Source organism: Saccoglossus kowalevskii, chromosome 17 (genome assembly GCF_978046115.1).
Source record: "Saccoglossus kowalevskii chromosome 17, keSacKowa6.1, whole genome shotgun sequence".
Classification (NCBI taxonomy): domain Eukaryota; kingdom Metazoa; phylum Hemichordata; class Enteropneusta; family Harrimaniidae; genus Saccoglossus; species Saccoglossus kowalevskii.
Window position 1 is genome coordinate 31,502,831 of NC_140657.1, and position 21,034 is coordinate 31,523,864.

Below are 21,034 nucleotides of genomic sequence, written 5' to 3' on the forward strand. Positions count from 1 at the left end.
TTACTGAAAACTAATTGGGTCTCTGCATAGTCATAGATTCATTGAAATGTGATGATTAGTACTCGAGATATCAGTGTAAAAGCTGAAAATTAATTAATTATGCAAATTAGGTAGTTAATATGCACACATATTTATCTCAAAACATTCAATCTCTGCATAGTCCTTGAGTATCTATGTAACAAGAAATGTAATGATTACTACAGTACTTGAAATATCAAAAGCTGAATATTAATTAATAATATGTACTGATATTACCCTAAAAACTATCAGATCTGTGCAGTGTCCTATGTCATATTTCATTGAAATGTGATGATTAGTACTTGAGATATCAGTGGAAAAGCCGAAAATTGACTTCATTATGCAAATTAGGTAATTAATATGCACAGATTTTTACCTAAAACTAATCAAAACCTAGCATTAGTTCAGAGCATCTATGTACCAAGTTTCATCAAAATCCAATGAGTGATTCTTTAGATATGAGATATCAGTGGAACAGTCATGGAACAGCTAAAAATGCAAAGTCTCCCATTGTGTGCTTCGCACATGGGAGTCAAAAATGGTAAGCATTAAAGCGGGGGAATCTTCACCTACGCATGGGTCTGACGCTTGACTGTTACTGACTTGTGTTTAGTATACATACTCCAAAAATACACAAATATATAAAACTGTTTATTATTGAAAATACCAAAATTTTGTCTGGTGTGTTTGGTTGAAACATTGCATGTGTGTGTGTTTTAAAGTGCTTCAAAATAAGTGTTTAGTTACTCTCATGAACTTCTGTAATGTTTTATACATAAACACTTATGAAATGTATATAGTCGGGTGTTTTAGGTTGAAACATAGCATATATGTTTGTTTTCTGAAATACTTCAAAATAAAACACTTAGGAATAAAAGTGTTTTAGTTATTCTAATGAGCACAAATAAGTCTTACACATTTGCACTTTGTGAACAATTTTTAGTCTGGTATTCCTTTTGAAACACCGTTGATTCGTTTGTTTTTGAATTGAACAGTTTGTTTAAATCTCTGGTATTAAAGGGCGGCAGTCGTCGTGTCGCGTCCTGTTCGATATGGAACTCATAGCGACGTATACAACGCGTGTAAAATACAATGTTTATTTACATGAAATTCGAACACGCGGTGCGCGACGACCACCGCGCTTTAATGCTCTGATGTGATTTGAACCACCAACACCGTTCATCAAATAGAGTATCAAACTATATTAGATTACAAGGTGCTTTGTGACTTTTCTTGATTTCCTGTTTTACTTGTATAGGTTGAAGGTATATAAGAATACATAGAAATAATTCTTCCACAGCCTGATGCTTTAGATGGCATTGATATGCTAACTGAAGAATTTGAATTTAATAAAGTTGAAACACCATAAAACAAAACAAAACATTTCCCGAATAAGTTAATATCTATATGCCAGTTCGAATCCCTGCTATTGTTTAATTTCTTTTCAACCAACTTTATTGGTATTACTGGCATGAATATGGTTTCATTAGTCCATAAATGTTTCATCAATAAAAACTTTAATGACACATTTATGTCCTTGTAAAACAGTGTTTTATTTTGAAAAAGTGTATTTTTGGGTGTTTACAGTATTTTTTTTATTTTCAACAAAAAAATATTCCGACAAATACTGTTGTTTTCATTGATAGAAAAAATGTTTTTATAATATAATACACATATTAATAATTTAAACTGTACTTTCAATTGAAACAGTGTTGTGATGAAAAATATGAAAGATTTACAGTATAATGGACTAGGGAGATATCTTCTTGACAGTCAACCAAATTTTATAATTACATCCCAAAACTCGAAAATGACAAAATAAAAGCCTTAAAAGCAAACATAAGAAACTTTCAAAAACTTGAAGTTGCCAAAACAGAGTTAATGTATTCATTGTCCTTCTTAAAATTAAAATTACTCATCTAGCAGATTGTGTCAGCACAATAAGTCAGCGAACCCTGTTTTTTCTTTTAGTTTTGTTTCTGTTTGATTTTCTTATTCTGATTTATATTCTGATTTCAACATTCCATTGTTTGAATCGAACACATGAGTTATCTGTATCTCTCTTATTTTCCATGGCTTTGATTCACACCTCTAATCGTTTATGTGCGTGTTTCAGCGTCACACGATATTGGTGTCTGAGTGCGTCATCGACCGCAATATAGCATATGTCGCAACATTTGTACGTGAAAATGCCTGCTTGTTGTCAGGAATTACAATACATGTAATCACCTCGATTATAGACGATTCACAGAAAATGTACATTATTATATTTCATTCTTGAAATTTAAACGAATATTTAAAAATATGATAGCTAATGCGGATATTTGTAACCTATTTTCAAGCATATTGTCACTTTTGATGTCATTGGAAAATGTGCAAAACAAAAATGTGTCACTGAGTATGTTTCCATAGAAATTGCATACTTGAATAGGTTCTCCTGACTGGGTTGGATTATTCCAAAATGTGGTGTTCTAGACGTATACACACCAATGTACTGATAACTTGCGAAATCGATGCAAGTCAGTAAATATTGGCAAAACATTGCCACAACATTCGCCGAATATTGACAGTGGTTTTTAAAAGATGTGTCAGCAGCGCCACCTACGATAGTAGCTATACAAGTGGTATCCAACAACATAATTCCACTTTCACCACTATACTGTTGAAGACATTTCACAATGAGCGAACATATACCATTTGAGATTGAAGTTCACTGTCAAGAAGGTCAGCTAAGTTCCAACGACGGTAGGTCAAATATATGTATATAGTTTGACAGCTAACTACGGTAAACAAAAACGAGGGCAGTGGGGTCAGGACTTCCGGGATTAGAAGTACCCCTTTTTAGTTCCGTGTAACAAGCGACTATGATCACAACAAATAACACAGTCGTTTTAGTACATTATGAATGTCACCATACTTGATTATCGTTATATAATTTCGCCATAAATATGACACGAAAATTTATGTCAATTGCCAGTGCATTTTTAGTTCTACTCGATATTGTATGGAATGACCTCAGGTCGGCCTCATTTCAGACATTGCGTTGCCCCTGCCAACTAAGCCGACCTTCCACACAATAATATAACAAGAAATTGATTGTCCAATCAGAACTTTAGTCTATGAGCGAGGTGCGTCATTTGTTTTGTTATAATTGACATGCGAAGTAAGTCGACGTACGTCATTAAGATAGAGGGTAGATTGTGAAGAAAACTGGGGTTTTGATTTCAAAAATTCTAAAGCAAACTTTTCAATGAAAATATTCACGTACGTTCTACGTATAATAATAATAATATTTATTGCACAATCGTAGCTTTTTTGGATAATGACTCAAGAGAAAAGACGAGGAACTGAGAAAGGATACATGAACTAAATATGCTTAAAAACTATGTTTGACAGTACACCATCTAGCAAAAGAAGCTCTTGAACGACATTGTTTTCACAAGTAATTTGACGCCACGGAAGCGTTTCGTGAATGCGATATGAACTCATCGAGCTTATCGTGTTAATATCTAAAAGCATTTTGTTAATGTACGAAGAGTATGATTGCCCTAACAAATGGCAAACAAAAAATTTCATTTAATAATTCCGAAATTCACCATTACAAATCTTTTGAAGTACAAAAATTGAAGTATAAACTGAATACACTGGGGCAAAATGTTATAGTCCTATGTATGTACAATCTGGACATTTTTTAGACGGACACAATTTTATTATCACCTAGCTAATTGATATATTATCAACGTATATGCCACATTGCATGTATTTACTCATTTGGTAATTCGAATAAACTTTTCTCATCAGAGGTGACCGTGCATGGAATAGAAATGCCGTCTGCGAGTATGGATCTTAATAGTGACGGCGCCTCGTCAGGGCAGGTTTGTATTTCCAAACAGAAGTACGAGGCCAAAGTGTTCTTCTCCTACAGTAGCAAGGACGTACAATGGGTCAATAATACTGTAAAAAAATTGGAAACCGAGCATGGCATAAATTGCATCTTTGATGAAAGAGACTTCGTCGCTGGTAAACCCATCGTTGACAATATCATAGACTGCATTAGAAAAACAGAGAAAACAGTATTGGTGTTGTCCACCGATTTCACCAACAGCCCGTGGTGTGGTTACGAGGCTCAGATGGTTTTAAGTGAACAACTTATCCGAGAAAAGAAGCTTGTCATCCCTGTACTTTTGAGTGAATGCAATATACCAGATTTTATTTCGCATCTTACTTACCTCGACGTATATAGAGACCCATATTTCTGGGAAAAGTTCTTGGAAATTCTTTCTGCAGGTAGTGGTCGTATTTATTTATTTATTTATTTATTTATTTATTTATTTATTTATTTATTTATTTATTTATTTATTTATTTATTTATTTATTTATTTATTTATTTATTTATTTATTTATTTATTTACAATCGAATAAGCCTGATGTTGATAGAATCTAAAATTTAAATATTAATTAAACGTATTAAAATATTTGTTTTTCCTAGATAATTCTGATGATGGAAGGGATGAAGTATTATTGAATAAGTTCTCTTTTGAATCTGAAAGAGGTAAGCCTGTTTTGTACTTCAAACATTTGTCTTCACGTGACATGGCAACTCCAGCCACTCACGCATTCAAAATGAGGCGCTTGCTGATTGAACAATATTAAAGTAACTTCATAGTATTAATATTAATGTCACATTTCATTCCTGCATTGGCCAATTTGAATTCTTACATCCATTTTGATTAAAGATAATTTAAAAAAATTATTAACGAACTCACCGTTCTGCCTTTCACTGTTGAACCACTTTGCAGGTGACATTATAAATTATTGATTCATGTGTTTTGAATGTTGTTAAACCACCAGACAAATTTAATGGTCAAAGTATACTCCGAATGGATTCCAGTTCTTTACTGGATACGAATCGCGTCCACCAATCTCTGTCCTCAAAAGGAATTCGTGTAAGTATGTTTATATTAAACTTAACTAACATTACATTAGGAAAACTAAAATTAAGCAGGGACTCCTTCGGTCAAACAACAGCTAGGCGAAGATCAAGTTGCCGCAATTGAGGGGAGTAGCCTTTACATCTGGTGACCGACCCTTGAGGGAGGGGACAGGATGGAATCATTGGCCCATGCAGAGGTCGGAATGAGGTTGCTGCTGATGACTAAATTGACCCTCATGAAAGAAGATAGTTTAATAAAAAGTAAACTGAATGGAAAAATGGGCACTCGTGGCCCAGGTGACATAATTATATAAACAGCCTGCTTGAAGTAATGGGTTCTTGGGAGACAAAATATGTTTGTGTGACCCATATGGCAACGAGATGAAGGTGCTCACTTCCCTAGCAACAAGATAGCAATACAGGGCAAGACTGGAGCTAAATTCCTAGGTGTCAGGGTATGCAGCCCAATGATAAAATGATGGATGGCACAAACCAACTGTGAGCTGGTAGCATGGAGACATAGCAATGAGATACAAAACTGCAGAAAAGTTTTTGCAAATGTTCAAAATGCAATTAAATGCTGGAAAGTGTCTAAAATGGAAGCTGAAGTACATCTGTTCAGTGTCAGCTATGTGTTGACTGGTTCGATGAAATCACCCATGCAGAGGTATGGCGCAATAACTGTGGCGATTTTAATCGGTTGAAATTAATAGTGCTGAATCCTAGGTCAAATCTGGAAATGTACAATATAATTAAATTGGAAACAAGCACGAGACTATGTTAGACACAATTTAACACTTCGTTGATCTGCGCTCGTCAGGAATACAATCTAACTTGTGATAGTGATCCCTAACTCACAAACGTTGACGTCATTTCTTTTTTTAAAGTTGAATGTGGTATTTTATGTCCAATATAAATGCTTTTCTGGTTTAAACAATGCAAAATTACAGTTACTATAGTTACTGAGCGCAGGGAAATGTAAAAATAATGTATATTCTACTTTTTGTGTTTAAATTGTTAGGTAAGACAAATTGCAAAACGAAATACAAGACTCATTAAGAATTTAATTTGATAGCATTCATAACAGTGTGTCAATAAACAATATTTGTGAAATAAATCTCCTTGTGCAAGTTATAGAAAATTATGTTAATTTGTTGTGTGCGGCACATGTACACCTTTAAACCTCGATCGATTATACACGATTCAAATTGGCATGATGGCTTCACGGTAGAATGACAGTATAATCAATACACATGTAAATTACGTCTTCTATCAGGGGTAAAATTCTCTCTCTCGGGGTCTCCACACTTGTCAGGGGGGGAAACTCGTCTCGTCTCTATATCTCGTCCCCTTGAGGTACGGGATCGGGAATGTCACTTATACTTTACAGTCAAATAAGACACACACAACGAAATACGTTTCAGCTCTCGTCTTAGTCGATCTTTTGGAGCACTCTATAAGACACAGCGCCCTGGGGAAAAGTCCCCAAGACTATATCGCAAGGCTGACCCAAGACTCTCTTAGACTGCGTCAAGGCTCGCCCCAAGTCTCTCCAGGACTGCTCTCGACTCTCTAGGACTGCGTCTGTCGTGGAGTATTCGCCAAGACCAACTCAAACTCTCTTTATTCATTTTCAAAACTCTAACCAATTACAAAGCAGTAAAAAGACTCTAGGGCGTAACCTTCAATCATAAAGCCAATCACACTAAGTACTGAATACGTCATATCTTTTGATTAATCGTTCACTATATTAATAACTAAGGAATACCAACTGTCAGAATCGCGACGGTTATCTGGTAATTAGTTCCAAATCACTGAGCCAAGTTCCGTCCAAAACTTCAAATAGGCCTAAACGATGACAGACATAACACAGCAATTCAGCTAATAATCAGCTAATTAAGTCGATTAACAGATACGCGAAAACAAATTCATGACACTTGAATGAGAGCTAATTAAACACATTTTCCAGACCGGCGAAAGAGTATGCAACAGCCAATTTTAACAGCCTGTCACATGATTTTACTCTGAATGTCAACATGAAAAGAGGCTAGTCCGTTTTACGCAGGAGTAATTGGGAGTAGAATATGTGAGGGATAGTATCAACAGAGATGTGTATAGTGAAAAGTAATATCTATCCTTCTTGTGCATTTCTGTTTTTTAGTATATTGATTTGATAATGTTGAACTTGCATGATTTGCAATGTTTTTTTTTTACTGAAACTCCCCTATTGATCGAATCCCGGGTTTGAACGAGAACGGCGCACCACGTGATTCGTTTGAATACAATGCTGAATGCAAAAACATGCCGTGCTTCTGCGGTACTCCACTGATGGGATAACTTACTAGTACTGCATGCTACAACTTCGCTTGTGATGTTGCATGTTAGCCATGGATTAAATGAATCTTGATTACCAGTTAAAATGTTGCTCATTTGGCGTTGGTAATCTTTATTTGGAACTGGGTAACGCCGCAACGTCGCCAGCAGAAACCTCCTGGTACTTCATACTAATTTTTTACTATGATAAAACTCAGTCAACATACATCAAGTTCTCTCAATCGTAGTATTCCATGTGATGTACACCTAATATGCCAAAAATGTTGCTGACCGATTTAAACTGGATACAAATACTTCGGTTGCGAATGTAAACAAGCCGGTAAAAACAAGCAATATGGCTGTTACCATGGCAGGACATGAACGTGAAGCTAACGTCGGTTTATAACTAAAACCGGGCACCTTATACGAGGTTCGCAAAATAACATTCAGTCTTTAGAAGTCACTTTATTTTATTGCTAGGCCGTATTCAGCCGTTAAATATATTATTTCCAACCGTTTTGCGATAGTATTTTCTAGATTGGAGGCAGCATTTACATTTTATTCAAAGTTCAAAGTTGCGTTGGGATTACGTTAACAGTGTAACAATGTCGGCGCCGGTGATCTCTTACCAGTGCGCAACGTAGCCAAATAAAAGGCATGATCATTTGGGCACTGCTATTACAAGACTGGTAGAAGGTAATAAATTTGGGGCGAAAGTATTCAAAAAACAGCTTTTGGCTTTGCCATGGTAGCGGTGGGTCAGGATTGTTTTTCCAATTAGTGATGGTACGACCTGCCTGTCAAGTATGAACAAAATCAGCCAGGCCAAAAAAATCACAGAAGAGTTAAAAAGCCATTCCTGGTGAACAGTTACTCTAACTTTGGGGTCAACTTTCTCATTAATGAAAAAAGATATCAAAAATTCAAATAGTAACTTTGTGCCCACATTCAAGCCGAGTACAATGAGCTGTGTCTGAGGTGTTGCATCACAGGGAGTTGGACAAACTTATGTTTTTTAATAAATTATTGAATAATAAAATGTTATATAACTTTTCTGTTACCCTCTCCCCTTCCTGGTATCTATTTCAAGTAATCACTATTTTTATTTTGTAAACACATTTCCGTCTGCTATTTTTGTCAGGTTCAAGTCGTTCACCAGCATTTTTGGCATGTTAGATGTACATCACATAGAATACTAGGATTGGGAGAACTTAATGTATGTTGACCACCTGGAAACTGAGTTTTATAAATCTTGAAGGGCTCTCGGAAGATCCACCCGCAGCCTGGACCCGCAGTAAAATCTCCGATTAATATGGAGCCGCAAATCAACATCGAGATACCAGGAGGTTTCTGCTGGCGACGTTGCGGCGTTACTCAGTTCCAAATAAAGATTACGAACGCCAAATGAGCAACATTTGACCGGTAACCAAGACTCAGTTTATCCACGACCAGCAAGCAACATAACAAACGAAGTTGTAGTGGGCAGCTCACGAGTCAGCGACGACCGATGTCAACGAAAGTCATTCCGTCAGTGGAGTACCGCACTTGCACGGCATGTTTGCCAATGCACAGATCTGTGGAGGAACTTTTAACTTCAACATAAACTGTGTATCGTAGTCGCCCAGTTTATATTCTGGTTCTGTCGTGGTCCCAACTAAAGGGCGACAGTCGTCGTGTCGCGTCCTGTTCGATATGGGACTCATAGCGACGTATACAGCGCGTGTAAAATACTTTGTACATTGTTTATTTACATGAAGTTCGAACACGCGCTGCGCGACGACTACCGCGCTTAAACATCCACGAGTTATTTATTCGGACAATGACTCAAACTTAGACTGTCGACAGTCCCTCTGGCCTTACGTGTGTGTGTGTGTGTGTTTTTTTATTATTAATATTAATCAAACGCCGTAGGCGTTTGCGAAATGCCGAAGGCATTTCAAGCGAGGGCCGTAAGGCCCGAGAGACTGTTATAGCCTGCAGGACTGGCCTTGCTATTAATTATGCATGCATCTCGATGACGTAGTAATAATTTGCATATGGGCGGAGTTAAACTGTTATGCAAAGGTCAAATCGCGGGGTTTTTTTATGTCACGCATGACTTTGATCGTCTCGCCGAGTATAGATCGTTTTCTGCCAAGTATTATCCAGAACTACAAGTTGCGAACGCGAGTTATCTAATTTTAAACAAAGGAAGAGTGCGTTGGTGTCTCATGATGTACGACAACATTTCGCCCAGTAAAACTCCGACGAAAGTAGTGATTGTGCATTTCCCCCCGATCCAAGGAGCTAATTTGTATTCTATGCGGAAGAGAATTCTCTGGTAAAAAGGATGCAGAATGTCGGCGAAAGTTATTTAAAGGCTCGTCGAAAACCGTCGTATGTAACAACATTGAGGTGGTGATAGGAGAAGAAATTGACCTGGGACTGCGTGACTTGTGATTGGTTAGCATTTTTATGACATCACTCAGCCTGTCAATCATGATGGTACGCTACAGGAGAATTTCTCTACAGTGGCGAGTGGTGGCGCAGCAGGCTATAACAGTCTCTCGGGCCTTACGGCCCTCGCTTGAAATGCCTTCGGCATTTCGCAAACGCCTACGGCGTTTGATTAATATTAATATTAATAAAAAAAACACACACACGTAAGGCCAGAGGGACTGTCGACAGTCTACTCAAACTAGACGTCTGATTATATTATTTTCACACGTACACTGACACGCGTTCTATACTGACACGCGTTGCTAGGTCGCAGCACTGTCTTGGAGCATATTAATGGGCAATTGGGTTCCCCGACCTAAATTTCTATCCCGGTTTGTTGCACGTTCTTTCTTTAATATGAAATAATCAAATATGGGACATATGTAATAATAACAGAATCCCACACCCTCCCCGTGGCTTCGCTCGTGAAAGTACGGCAGCAGGATACACCGCATCACTCGTGAAATGAACTTCCATACGCAATGAAAGCCACGGGGAGGGTAAAGGGTTCTGTCATAATACTTCATTATCACTGACAACATTTTTCCCCTGAATTAAATTCCAGTGAAAATGCCATTTCCCTCACACTCTATTGGGACACAGCACAGTGAAATTGGATTCACATGTAATGCTTGAAAACATGTCAGCAAAAATAAATTAAGTGAAATTCTTCGTGACTTCATAAGAGTTGGAAATGAACAAATTACACCCGACCCTACCACTCCATACACAATGTAAACTACACCCCAAAACATCCTTTCACCCAGGGTTACTACCGTGTTTCACCAGTGTATTCTATTTTACTTCAGGAGAAATTGAAATAAACAAATTAATTATAATTTCAGCCTCTAGTTGAGGACTGATTAAATAAACTACCTCGTCTTTATGTCAACTTGAAGTTATTCATTGCCTACATCAGTGACTTCAAAATATATGTTTCAATCCCAGGAATTTCACTCGCTGTTAATTGCATGGGAGTGCCAGTCTTTCATGAATTTTTATTGTCATGTCAATTTCTTGCGATTACTCGGAACATGAAGCTGTAACCACAGACCGTCTAGGTGCTGTAACTAAATCCTGGTATAAGCACCGGTTAGGCAGTCTTGAACTATGCATGTGAAGCCACCTGAGAGGTATATTCAATCCTATCGATTTTTCATTGTTTGGTAACTATTTGCTGCAAATGCAACAAAAATCAATATAAAAATATTACCCACACAGCATTCTACAGGTTACTTGTACCACATAGTGTTTATTGGTAAATATTGCGTCATGTAACTGAATTCCAATTGTTTATATGGGCCACAGTAGAACTCAAGTTCTTTTTGTGCATCTCTACAATGAAATCTTTCGCACACCACAAAAAAGTCGCATGATTTGGCTGTCATCTTGGATTCCCAGCAAAAATGGACACATATTTGTTTTTCATGTGTATTGCCAAATCTTTTTCTTTACAAATGAGCAAAATCGGGTCATTTGGTGTCTCATGAATGCTTCAAACGATTAATTCAATATTTCGCATCTACATTTCTGGAACAAATACCACAATTGGGGCATCTGTTTCTCACGAATGTTTCAACTTATCAACTTATTATTTCGCATAACAGATAAATAACAACCTGTCAATTAATACATATCATCCACACCCACATAAGGCCAATCAACAACCTACTTCCACTCGAACCTTTCTGACGCCGCAATGGTCAGTATAGATTAGGTTAACTTTTTAGCGGTAATTAATTTGAATGAGTGTCGACTACTAGTAACTTATTCCTCTGGTATTTCAGATTACCCATGAACACTTGCAGGAGGCTATGACAAATCTGACAGAAAGTTTTCCACTGCGATTTAGTCGTTGCTACAATTGTTCCAGGGCGTTGTTGACAACAATTGTGTTGGTGGTGTTAGCCGTGTGTTCGTCCATTGCGTCAGTATTAACGTTTTCGTTCACTATTCCTACATATGAGACCAGTGGGATTGGTGCTGCTTGGATTATCATGATGGTTATATTTGCCGTTTCTCTGTTATTGTCTATTTGCCTGATTTGTTGGATTTTGAAGGTGAGCGATATTACTGTTGATCGTTTAATAAAAGATTGATCATGGGTAATGTCAGACGGGTCATTGTGAAACAGTCGCTGATACATAGAAAGGTCATGAGAATAAAGTGTATTTATGGGTATATAAGGTGAAGGTAGTGAGTATTGCTATGGGTACAAATAAGGGTACAGAGACAACAGTAAATGTGATGGGTATTGCAGGTATATACAAATTGTCTTTATTCTTAAACGGTCGTAAGTGTAGATATATACAACGCCTATGGTACATGGGATGGTTAGAAACATGAACACAGGCACATATAACAATGTCATTACCAATAATGATCATCTGTAACTATTTTATCTTAGTGTCGACGATTGCATATAAAGCCTGAACACAATGCAAATATTCATCTCATGGAGCATGGAATAATAGTAGGTTTAGTGAAAACACAGAAGATGTCTTGTAAACATGGTGTATCCTCTTTTTGGGTTTAAATGTTATTGGCGTTGAATATCAGTATATTGTTTCTACAATCTAATACATTAATAACTACAAATATCATCCCAAAACAATATTGTTTTCAGGTAGAATTTTTAAGATTGGTTTCCATCCCAGAGCTGACTTACTACCTACTGTTCAGTCAACGCTACCTTGCGTACAATTCATAGTTCTAGTGAATGCAACCTGTTGTTATTGTCAAACAGAGGTGATTTATATATAATCCAACGTCAGATAACCGCCCGATTTTTGCATCAATCCGAGTCAAGGATTTAATTAGCTATGTTTTTTTTAAACTTCAAGGACTAAATAATAATTCCAAAAATACACATGTGACTTTACCAAAATGAACCATTGTTACTACAATCCGTAGTATAAATCATCGCATTACACTCGAAAGCTCTGCAAGTACACTCGAAAACTCAACATTATGTGATATGCATCTTCAATCTGTTTGGTATTACGTCACACTGTTTGTGGATATAAGCATGTGATAACAATACCATTATAGTAACACACTAAATGAGCAACTGGTCACATGTGTATATTATCACTTCGGGTTGGTGACAAATGGATAGATCTTTCCCCATTGACTTTATTATTATAATAATTGAATAACTTGTATCTTTATTACACGGACTCAAACATCTGAAATAACTGTATATTGCTTAACAACATTTTAGATATATTTCGTTCATTTCCGAACATCACGTTGTTTGGTAAGTATAATCGTATACTTTATACCTCTTGTGGCCACAGTATCAGGGGGAAAATTCTTCTACTCTCGGGTTCTCCACACTTGCCAGGGGGGAAACTCGTCTCGTCTCTATATCTCGTCCCCTTGAGGTACGGGATCGAGAAAGTCACTTATACTTTACAGTCAAATAAGACACACACAACGAAATACGTTTCAGCTCTCGTCTTAGTCGGTCAATCGAGCACTCTATAAGACACAGCGCCCTGGGGAAATATCCCCAAGACTCACTTAGACTGCGTCAACACTCGCCCCAAGGCTCTCCAGGACTGCCCTCGACTCTCAGACTGCGTCTATCGTGCTCTCTCCCCAAGACCAACTCAAACTCTCTTTATTCATTTTCAAAACTCTAACCAATTACAAAGCAGTAAAAAGACTCTAGGGCGTAACCTTCAATCATAAAGCCAATCACACTAAGTACTGAATACGTCATATCTTTTGATTAATCGTTCACTACATTAATAACTATGGATACCAACTGTCAGAATCGCGACGGTTATCTGGTAATTAGTTCCAAATCACTGAGCCAAGTTCCGTCCAAAACTTCAAATAGGCCTAAACGATGACAGACATAACACAGCAATTCGCTAATAATCAGCTAATTAAGTCGGTCAACAGATACGCAAAAACAAATTCATGACACATCCCTTCACCCAAACTGAGATTGTGCCTCCTGGCATAACACGTTCATAAATCAAAGATACCGTCCTCTGCTCATCGTCATACAGGTTAAATACAATACTAAGAAAAAGGTATAAATCAAAAAAGAGTAAAACACACTAATTAAGTACAATGATTATAAAGTCTAAATACAATGGTTATAAAGTCTCAAATATCAACGGTTATAAATCAAAAACAAGGGAAAGGCTACCAATCGACTCACTTTTCTCAAAACGGTTCGCTGAGTTAACCCTTCGCTGCACTGTCTCCGTTACTAAGGTTACGAACTCTATATCAAAAGGTCAAAAAAACTAAGGCGTGGCGGTGTAACCAAGCGATCAGCCAATCGCTGCAGTCGACAGCTTGATCACATGATTACCAGGGATGCGTCTCTCGGTTAAAGCATTGCAAAGCGGTAACTAATAAACAATGAAAAAAAAAATCTATTAATCAAACTCCTGTCATATACGCTTATAAACTTCAACTGAACTCAAAAGTCGTTAATCTAAACAAAGTCATACGGCGTGGAAACAGAATGCAAAGACAAATTCGCTTTCATAACACATTACTCCTCTGGCAAAAAGACGGAGAAAAGGCAAAACAATAGAAACTACTAAGTTACATATAAGCCTGTCAATCATGAACAAAAGCTTGCGTTATCAAACAATACGTATATAAGCGCACCAAACTCTCACCTCAAAACGACATTAAAAAACGTTACAAAGGTGCTCTTAACTCAAAAAGCGTCAGAAGTATTCCGGAAACAACACATAAACAAAAACAACTCTTAAAACGTAGATATCTCTGTACTCGACAAATCTCAAAACTCTTAAAAACTCTTTGGGGCATTACTTTCCCCATCATATTCCTTACTCATAAACTCATTAAAACTCCATAAAACATCACAAAACTCATAACACTGTGTTGCAAATACTTGTCCACTGAGGCGCGCTTAAATCGTTATAAAGGACCTGGCACGTCACTAAATATCTCAGTTCGAAACAAAGATCTGGGCGCTCACGTACATACAATTCGACATCACAAAAAGAAACGGTAAGAAAAAACGATAGGAAAAGCAAGCAAGAAATACGTTACATTAATGAGCAATAGGGTTAGGATTCTGAAAAAAAGAGTTCAACGTCTTGAGTTACACAGTGTCAGTTACAGTGTCCAGCGAGCGGTTCTCTAAGCAATACACAGATGGCTAAAGTCAAAGTCTATAAGCGTCTTCTTCTTTTGTCGCGTTAGTCCGGGTCGTTCTTTATCTTCATCTTGTCTTTAATGTCGCTCAATATATAATGTGTATAGCAATGTTCGAACCTATCTATGGTATCATATTTGAGATTTGAGCCATTGTGTCATAAATCTTATTGTATTGTATTTAAATCACATTTTACATGTACTTATAGCGTACTCTAGAAAGATATATGAAAAGCAGGGATCTTTCCAAAAAGGTGAGTGACAAGATAAATGTGCAAATGTAAATGCTATTAAATACGGGATGTTATCTCACTTCGTAGAATAGGACACAACGTAATGTACGAATAACTAGTTTTTACCTGAACAATTGTGGTGTAATTTGATAAATATTTGGATGAATACTTTTGTTGACTGTATTTCCAAACAGAAAGTCCTGAATATCGAAGATGATGCAGAAACACATACTTTGATTGACGGTTCCAATGAAGATGATCGTAGAAAGGTTTGTATAAAACAATGTGTACTCATACAATCATAGAATTAAGGCCGTTCGCTGCTATTAGAACGGATAGTCAGATTACTATGATTTGTACACTATGGTTTTATTATATGTTTTTGATCACAAAACATACTTAAAAACATATGGTCACAGAATGCCTTTTCGTGTAAACATAGGTAAAAGCCAGGTCAGAACGGCGAGCGATTTACGTTGGCTCCTATATGGACAACGTTCTTGTTTTCACACCCACAGTATGGACACCATACTTGTTTTCACACCCACAGTATGGACACCATACTTGTTTTCACACCCACAGTATGGACACCGTACTTGTTTTCACACCCACAGTATGGACACTACTTGTTTTCACACCCACAGTATGGACACTACTTGTTTTCACACCCACAGTATGGACACCGTACTTGTTTTCACACCCACAGTATGGACACTGTACTTGTTTTCACACCCACAGTATGGACACTACTTGTTTTCACACCCACAGTATGGACACTGTACTTGTTTTCATACCCACATTATGGACACTGTACTTGTTTTCACGCCCACAGTATGGACACTGTACTTGTTTTCACATCCACAGTATGGACACTACTTGTTTTCACACCCACAGTATGGACACCATACTTGTTTTCACACCCACAGTATGGACACCATACTTGTTTTCACACCCACAGTATGGACACCATACTTGTTTTCACACCCACAGTATGGACACCATACTTGTTTTCACACCCACAGTATGGACACCATACTTGTTTTCACACCCACAGTATGGACACTACTTGTTTTCACACCCACAGTATGGACACCATACTTGTTTTCACACCCACAGTATGGACACTGTACTTGTTTTCACACCCACAGTATGGACACTGTACTTGTTTTCACACCCACAGTATGGACACTACTTGTTTTCACACCCACAGTATGGACACCATACTTGTTTTCACACCCACAGTATGGACACCATACTTGTTTTCACACCCACAGTATGGACACTGTACTTGTTTTCACACCCACAGTATGGACACTACTTGTTTTCACACCCACAGTATGGACACTGTACTTGTTTTCACACCCACAGTATGGACACTACTTGTTTTCACTCCCACATCATGGACACCATACTTGTTTTCACACCCACAGTATGGACACCATACTTGTTTTCACACCCACAGTATGGACACTGTACTTGTTTTCACACCCGCAGTATGGACACTACTTGTTTTCACACCCACAGTATGGACACCATACTTGTTTTCACACCCACAGTATGGACACTGTACTTGTTTTCACACCCACAGTATGGACACTGTACTTGTTTTCACACCCACAGTATGGACACTACTTGTTTTCACACTCACAGTATGGACACTACTTGTTTTCACACCCACAGTATGGACACCATACTTGTTTTCACACCCACAGTATGGACACCATACTTGTTTTCACACCCACAGTATGGACACCGTACTTGTTTTCACACCCACAGTATGGACACCATACTTGTTTTCACACCCACAGTATGGACACCGTACTTGTTTTCACACCCACAGTATGGACACTACTTGTTTTCACGCCCACAGTATGGACACTACTTGTTTTCACGCCCACAGTATGGACACTGTACTTGTTTTCACACCCACAGTATGGACACCGTACTTGTTTTCACACCCACAGTATGGACACCATACTTGTTTTCACACCCACAGTATGGACACTACTTGTTTTCACACCCACAGTATGGACACTACTTGTTTTCACACCCACAGTATGGACACTGTACTTGTTTTCACACCCACAGTATGGACACTACTTGTTTTCACACCCACAGTATGGACACCATACTTGTTTTCACACCCACAGTATGGACACCATACTTGTTTTCACACCCACAGTATGGACACTACTTGTTTTCACACCCACAGTATGGACACTACTTGTTTTCACACCCACATTATGGACACCATACTTGTTTTCACACCCACATTATGGACACCATACTTGTTTTCACACCCACAGTATGGACACTGTACTTGTTTTCACACCCACAGTATGGACACTATTTGTTTTCACACCCACAGTATGGACACTACTTGTTTTCACACACACAGTATGGACACTGTACTTGTTTTCACACCCACAGTATGGACACTGTACTTGTTTTCACACCCACAGTATGGACACTTTACTTGTTTTCACACCCACAGTATGGACACTGTACTTGTTTTCACACCCACAGTATGGACACCATACTTGTTTTCACACCCACATCATGGACACATACTTGTTTTCACACCCACAGTATGGACACCATACTTGTTTTCATACCCACATTATGGACACTGTACTTGTTTTCACACCCACAGTATGGACACTGTACTTGTTTTTACACCCACAGTATGGACACTGTACTTGTTTTCACACCCACAGTATGGACACCGTACTTGTTTTCACACCCACAGTATGGACACTGTACTTGTTTTCACACCCACAGTATGGACACTGTACTTGTTTTCACACATACCGTATGGACAGCATTCTACTCACTGAACATGCATATTTCAACTACCATGAACATTTCTAATAACATCTCCGAGCATGTTTATGTGGTTGTAACATGTTTATAACATGTTTATATAACATACATGTCCATTCAGGTGATCTAATCCCCGATGGCAATTGTTGGAGAATGACTATGAACACTGTTTTATACACATTGTCTGTGTCAAAGATTCGACTTGTGCATGTATATTGAGTCACCGTGGATCTGTGTTGTGCACTATTTTGAACAGTCTTTTTGGGACTGGTATAGTGAGGTGCTTACAGTGAAAACACTTTGCTGTGTCATGGATTCTCGCATACTGCGTGTTAATAGTAAACATCTTGAAATATATTCCTTTATTATTTTTTATTTGATAGGAGGTTGCCCGTAGACACATGGCTGCTCTATGTGGTCGTTATGTAAGGCTTGTAAACGAAAACAAATTGTACATTCCTTCCACTGGAATACGACACTCCAGAAATGGCATTTGTCTCTGTCAGTTTGTACAATTGGAATGCTTCAACGAAATGGTGTGACGTTTTGTGCATATAGTGCATAGCACTTTCGATTTCTATATCTCATGATTTGCCTACACTTTTTTCAGAGTTTTTGCTTTATGCTCAGCAGATTTATTTACTTTTATTATTAGACGCATCTTGAAAGGAAGGAACTCAAGACTTTTAGTCTTATTATAATGCACTTAGTATAAGAAGTGGTTTAATGTCTTTGAGAAAATATTTCAAACACTGAACCAGGACCCATTTTGTTATAATTCAATCATTTAGAACGAAAAATTATATTTTCATGCAAGGCCAGACTAAAAGTAGTTTTAGGAGCATAGTGTCATGTAGTCAGCAACCATTATTATGTGCATGCAAGACAGATTAGTGCAAATGAATACATATTTATAAATGTGCTATCAATTGCAAATTATAATATGACTTTGGAATCTCTTAATAAATTCAAATGATGGAATTCACCATTATGATCAATAAAGTTGATAGAACTGCAATTATGTAAATCATTACTTTTAATATATACAGTCAGCATCCTTTATTTTATGTTTTTGATATATCAAACCCTGCAAATAGAAGTGTGCATGGAATCATGGGAAAAACGGTGTGCATTGCCGTGTGATAACTCTCATAAAGGTAATTGACAGGTCATACTCGTTTATAACTCTGGAAGAACAGTTGGAATCAACCAGGTGTGCTTGTGATTTACATAACAAAGGATGTTTATGATCTACTGAGTTGCCTATGCGAGACAGCTGCTGGCAAGACCACATTCTGATTGGCTCATGTGGAAACCCAGGTGGTGTCCCTGAATCTGGGCCATTTCGGCCTATAAATAGGCTACACTGAGGATAGTTGGGGGTCCATCATTTCAACTAAGTATCCTGTATGTTGCTGCTGTGATATTGTGAGACAAGTGATACAGGCTTCAATCATCGTTCTACGAGACTTGTATGAACTGCTCTGCGATCTCCTGCTTACCGTGGTGCCCTCCAGAATACCAGCTTTCCTCTGCAAGCAAGACTCCTGTATTTCTTCGTTGTGTTGCAGAAGCCATTGACTGTCATCCATTTCTACACCGTGGAACTGCGAGTTATCACCAATGCACACGACCCTTGGCAATCTATTTTAGTGAATTTATTCATTGTATTTTTCTGTGTTTTGTTTCTTGCAATTATTTCGAGAGGTATTAACTTGATATTGCGTACCCGGTATATGCATTTCATTTCCAGTACTATTGTCTTGTGGGTGCCCCTCTCAATAGAAATAAGCAGGCCTCACACTGACGTGCACAAATAAGTCCACCTCAGAGCACCATGTCTGCCAATTAGTGGCCTTGTGTCAAAGCCGCCGACTGTACAGGTTCCTTTGTAACCACCATACCTTAGCTCTATGCTACGTTAGTTGCTAAACCATCTGGAATGTGCATTTTACCATGCAACTCATTTCCTACATGATCCCGATTTATCAGCTTCTGACCCCCTAGAGTCAACCCAATTCTTAATTGTGCAATTGTATTATTTGCCTCATCTAAATTGCATTCATTATTAAAGGCAATATCGCCAGCATGATTCTTTGTGTGCTCATGATGCTTACAAGTCAATTTAGCAAGAGTGAATAAGCTGAAACAAAGTTCTCATCTAGCAACGCCTCAAAGCATCCTAGTGGTAATATCTATCAAAAGTCAGAGGAAAATCCAATGAGCTACCCTTACAAGCTTAACAACTCTCATAGTATCAATAGTGTTGGAAGATTTAAGTTTGTGATGTTTCTTAGGGAGATCAGCGGTCGTTGGTATCCCTAGCACAAATACTGTGGGGCATGGTAATGCATTAGATAAAGAACATGCATATCACCAGTATCTAACAATTACATTTTTGTAAACATAAATTTGTAACAACTGTTTTGATGGCGGTGAAGATGTAAACTTTTCAGAATGTATTATCTTGGGATTTTTTGTGACTAGGTTAATTGTCGGTGTCGCATACGACTTATTTACCATTTTCGTGTCACTGAGAATGTTCTAGAAACGCACTGTGTCTGGGTAGAATATTCTAGATTTTGTTTAGAAACTGGTTGAATAGGTAATAGAACACTGTAGGAGGCAATAGAAGGTAATGGAACATTCTAGAAATTTATTGTAAATTCCAGACTCATTATGTATGCTGATGTAATGGTCTATTTATAGACAGTGTGGGTATATATAGGGGAGTTGTTCAGCACCGAGTTCAGATCGGAGATCTCGTTGAATTGTATTGGAGTTTAAGTATCTAGTTATTGGAGGTTTGGAGTTTTACTGCGTTATTGTACTTGAGGTTTGCAGAATATAATAATACCAGTACCGGTTGAAACCTCATCTGTTGGCTCCGTGTTCGTATTTTATCATCACCGCCAGGGAAGTCTTTCTGTTACTGTTGCCATTTTGGTATTTGAACCATCACACCTGTACTATACCAATTACGGTAATATTACGTTAAGTGTGACAGTCGGGGGGGGGGGGGGAAATTACAACTGGTCAATTTGGAGTGATAGTTCGGAAATAAGCACTCTAAGACGATAGT

The 21,034-nt window shown here is 37.9% G+C and overlaps 1 protein-coding gene across 1 annotated transcript; it reads left to right on the top strand.

Annotated features, from left to right (window-relative positions):
• Positions 1 to 2,646: 2,646 nt before the first annotated feature.
• On the top strand, positions 2,647 to 20,829 carry LOC102808628 (uncharacterized). The gene is made up of 10 exons (XM_085492351.1): positions 2,647 to 2,763; positions 3,820 to 4,305; positions 4,508 to 4,570; positions 4,870 to 4,964; positions 11,530 to 11,802; positions 12,150 to 12,257; positions 12,966 to 13,001; positions 15,106 to 15,150; positions 15,324 to 15,398; positions 18,336 to 20,829. Exons 1-10 carry the CDS (start codon positions 2,697 to 2,699, stop codon positions 18,492 to 18,494), a joined length of 1,407 nt encoding a protein of 468 aa, XP_085348477.1. The 5' UTR covers positions 2,647 to 2,696; the 3' UTR covers positions 18,495 to 20,829.
• The last annotated feature ends 205 nt before the right edge of the window (positions 20,830 to 21,034 follow it).

Bases quoted from the DNA above. Each gene is read 5' to 3' on its own strand.
- LOC102808628 (XM_085492351.1), top strand. From the start codon at position 2,697: ATGAGCGAACATATACCATTTGAGATTGAAGTTCACTGTCAAGAAGGT. The intron at 2,764-3,819 runs GTAGGTCAAATA...TTTTCTCATCAG, and splicing joins TCAGCTAAGTTCCAACGACG to AGGTGACCGTGCATGGAATA. The intron at 12,258-12,965 runs GTATCCTCTTTT...ACAACATTTTAG, and splicing joins AGATGTCTTGTAAACATGGT to ATATATTTCGTTCATTTCCG.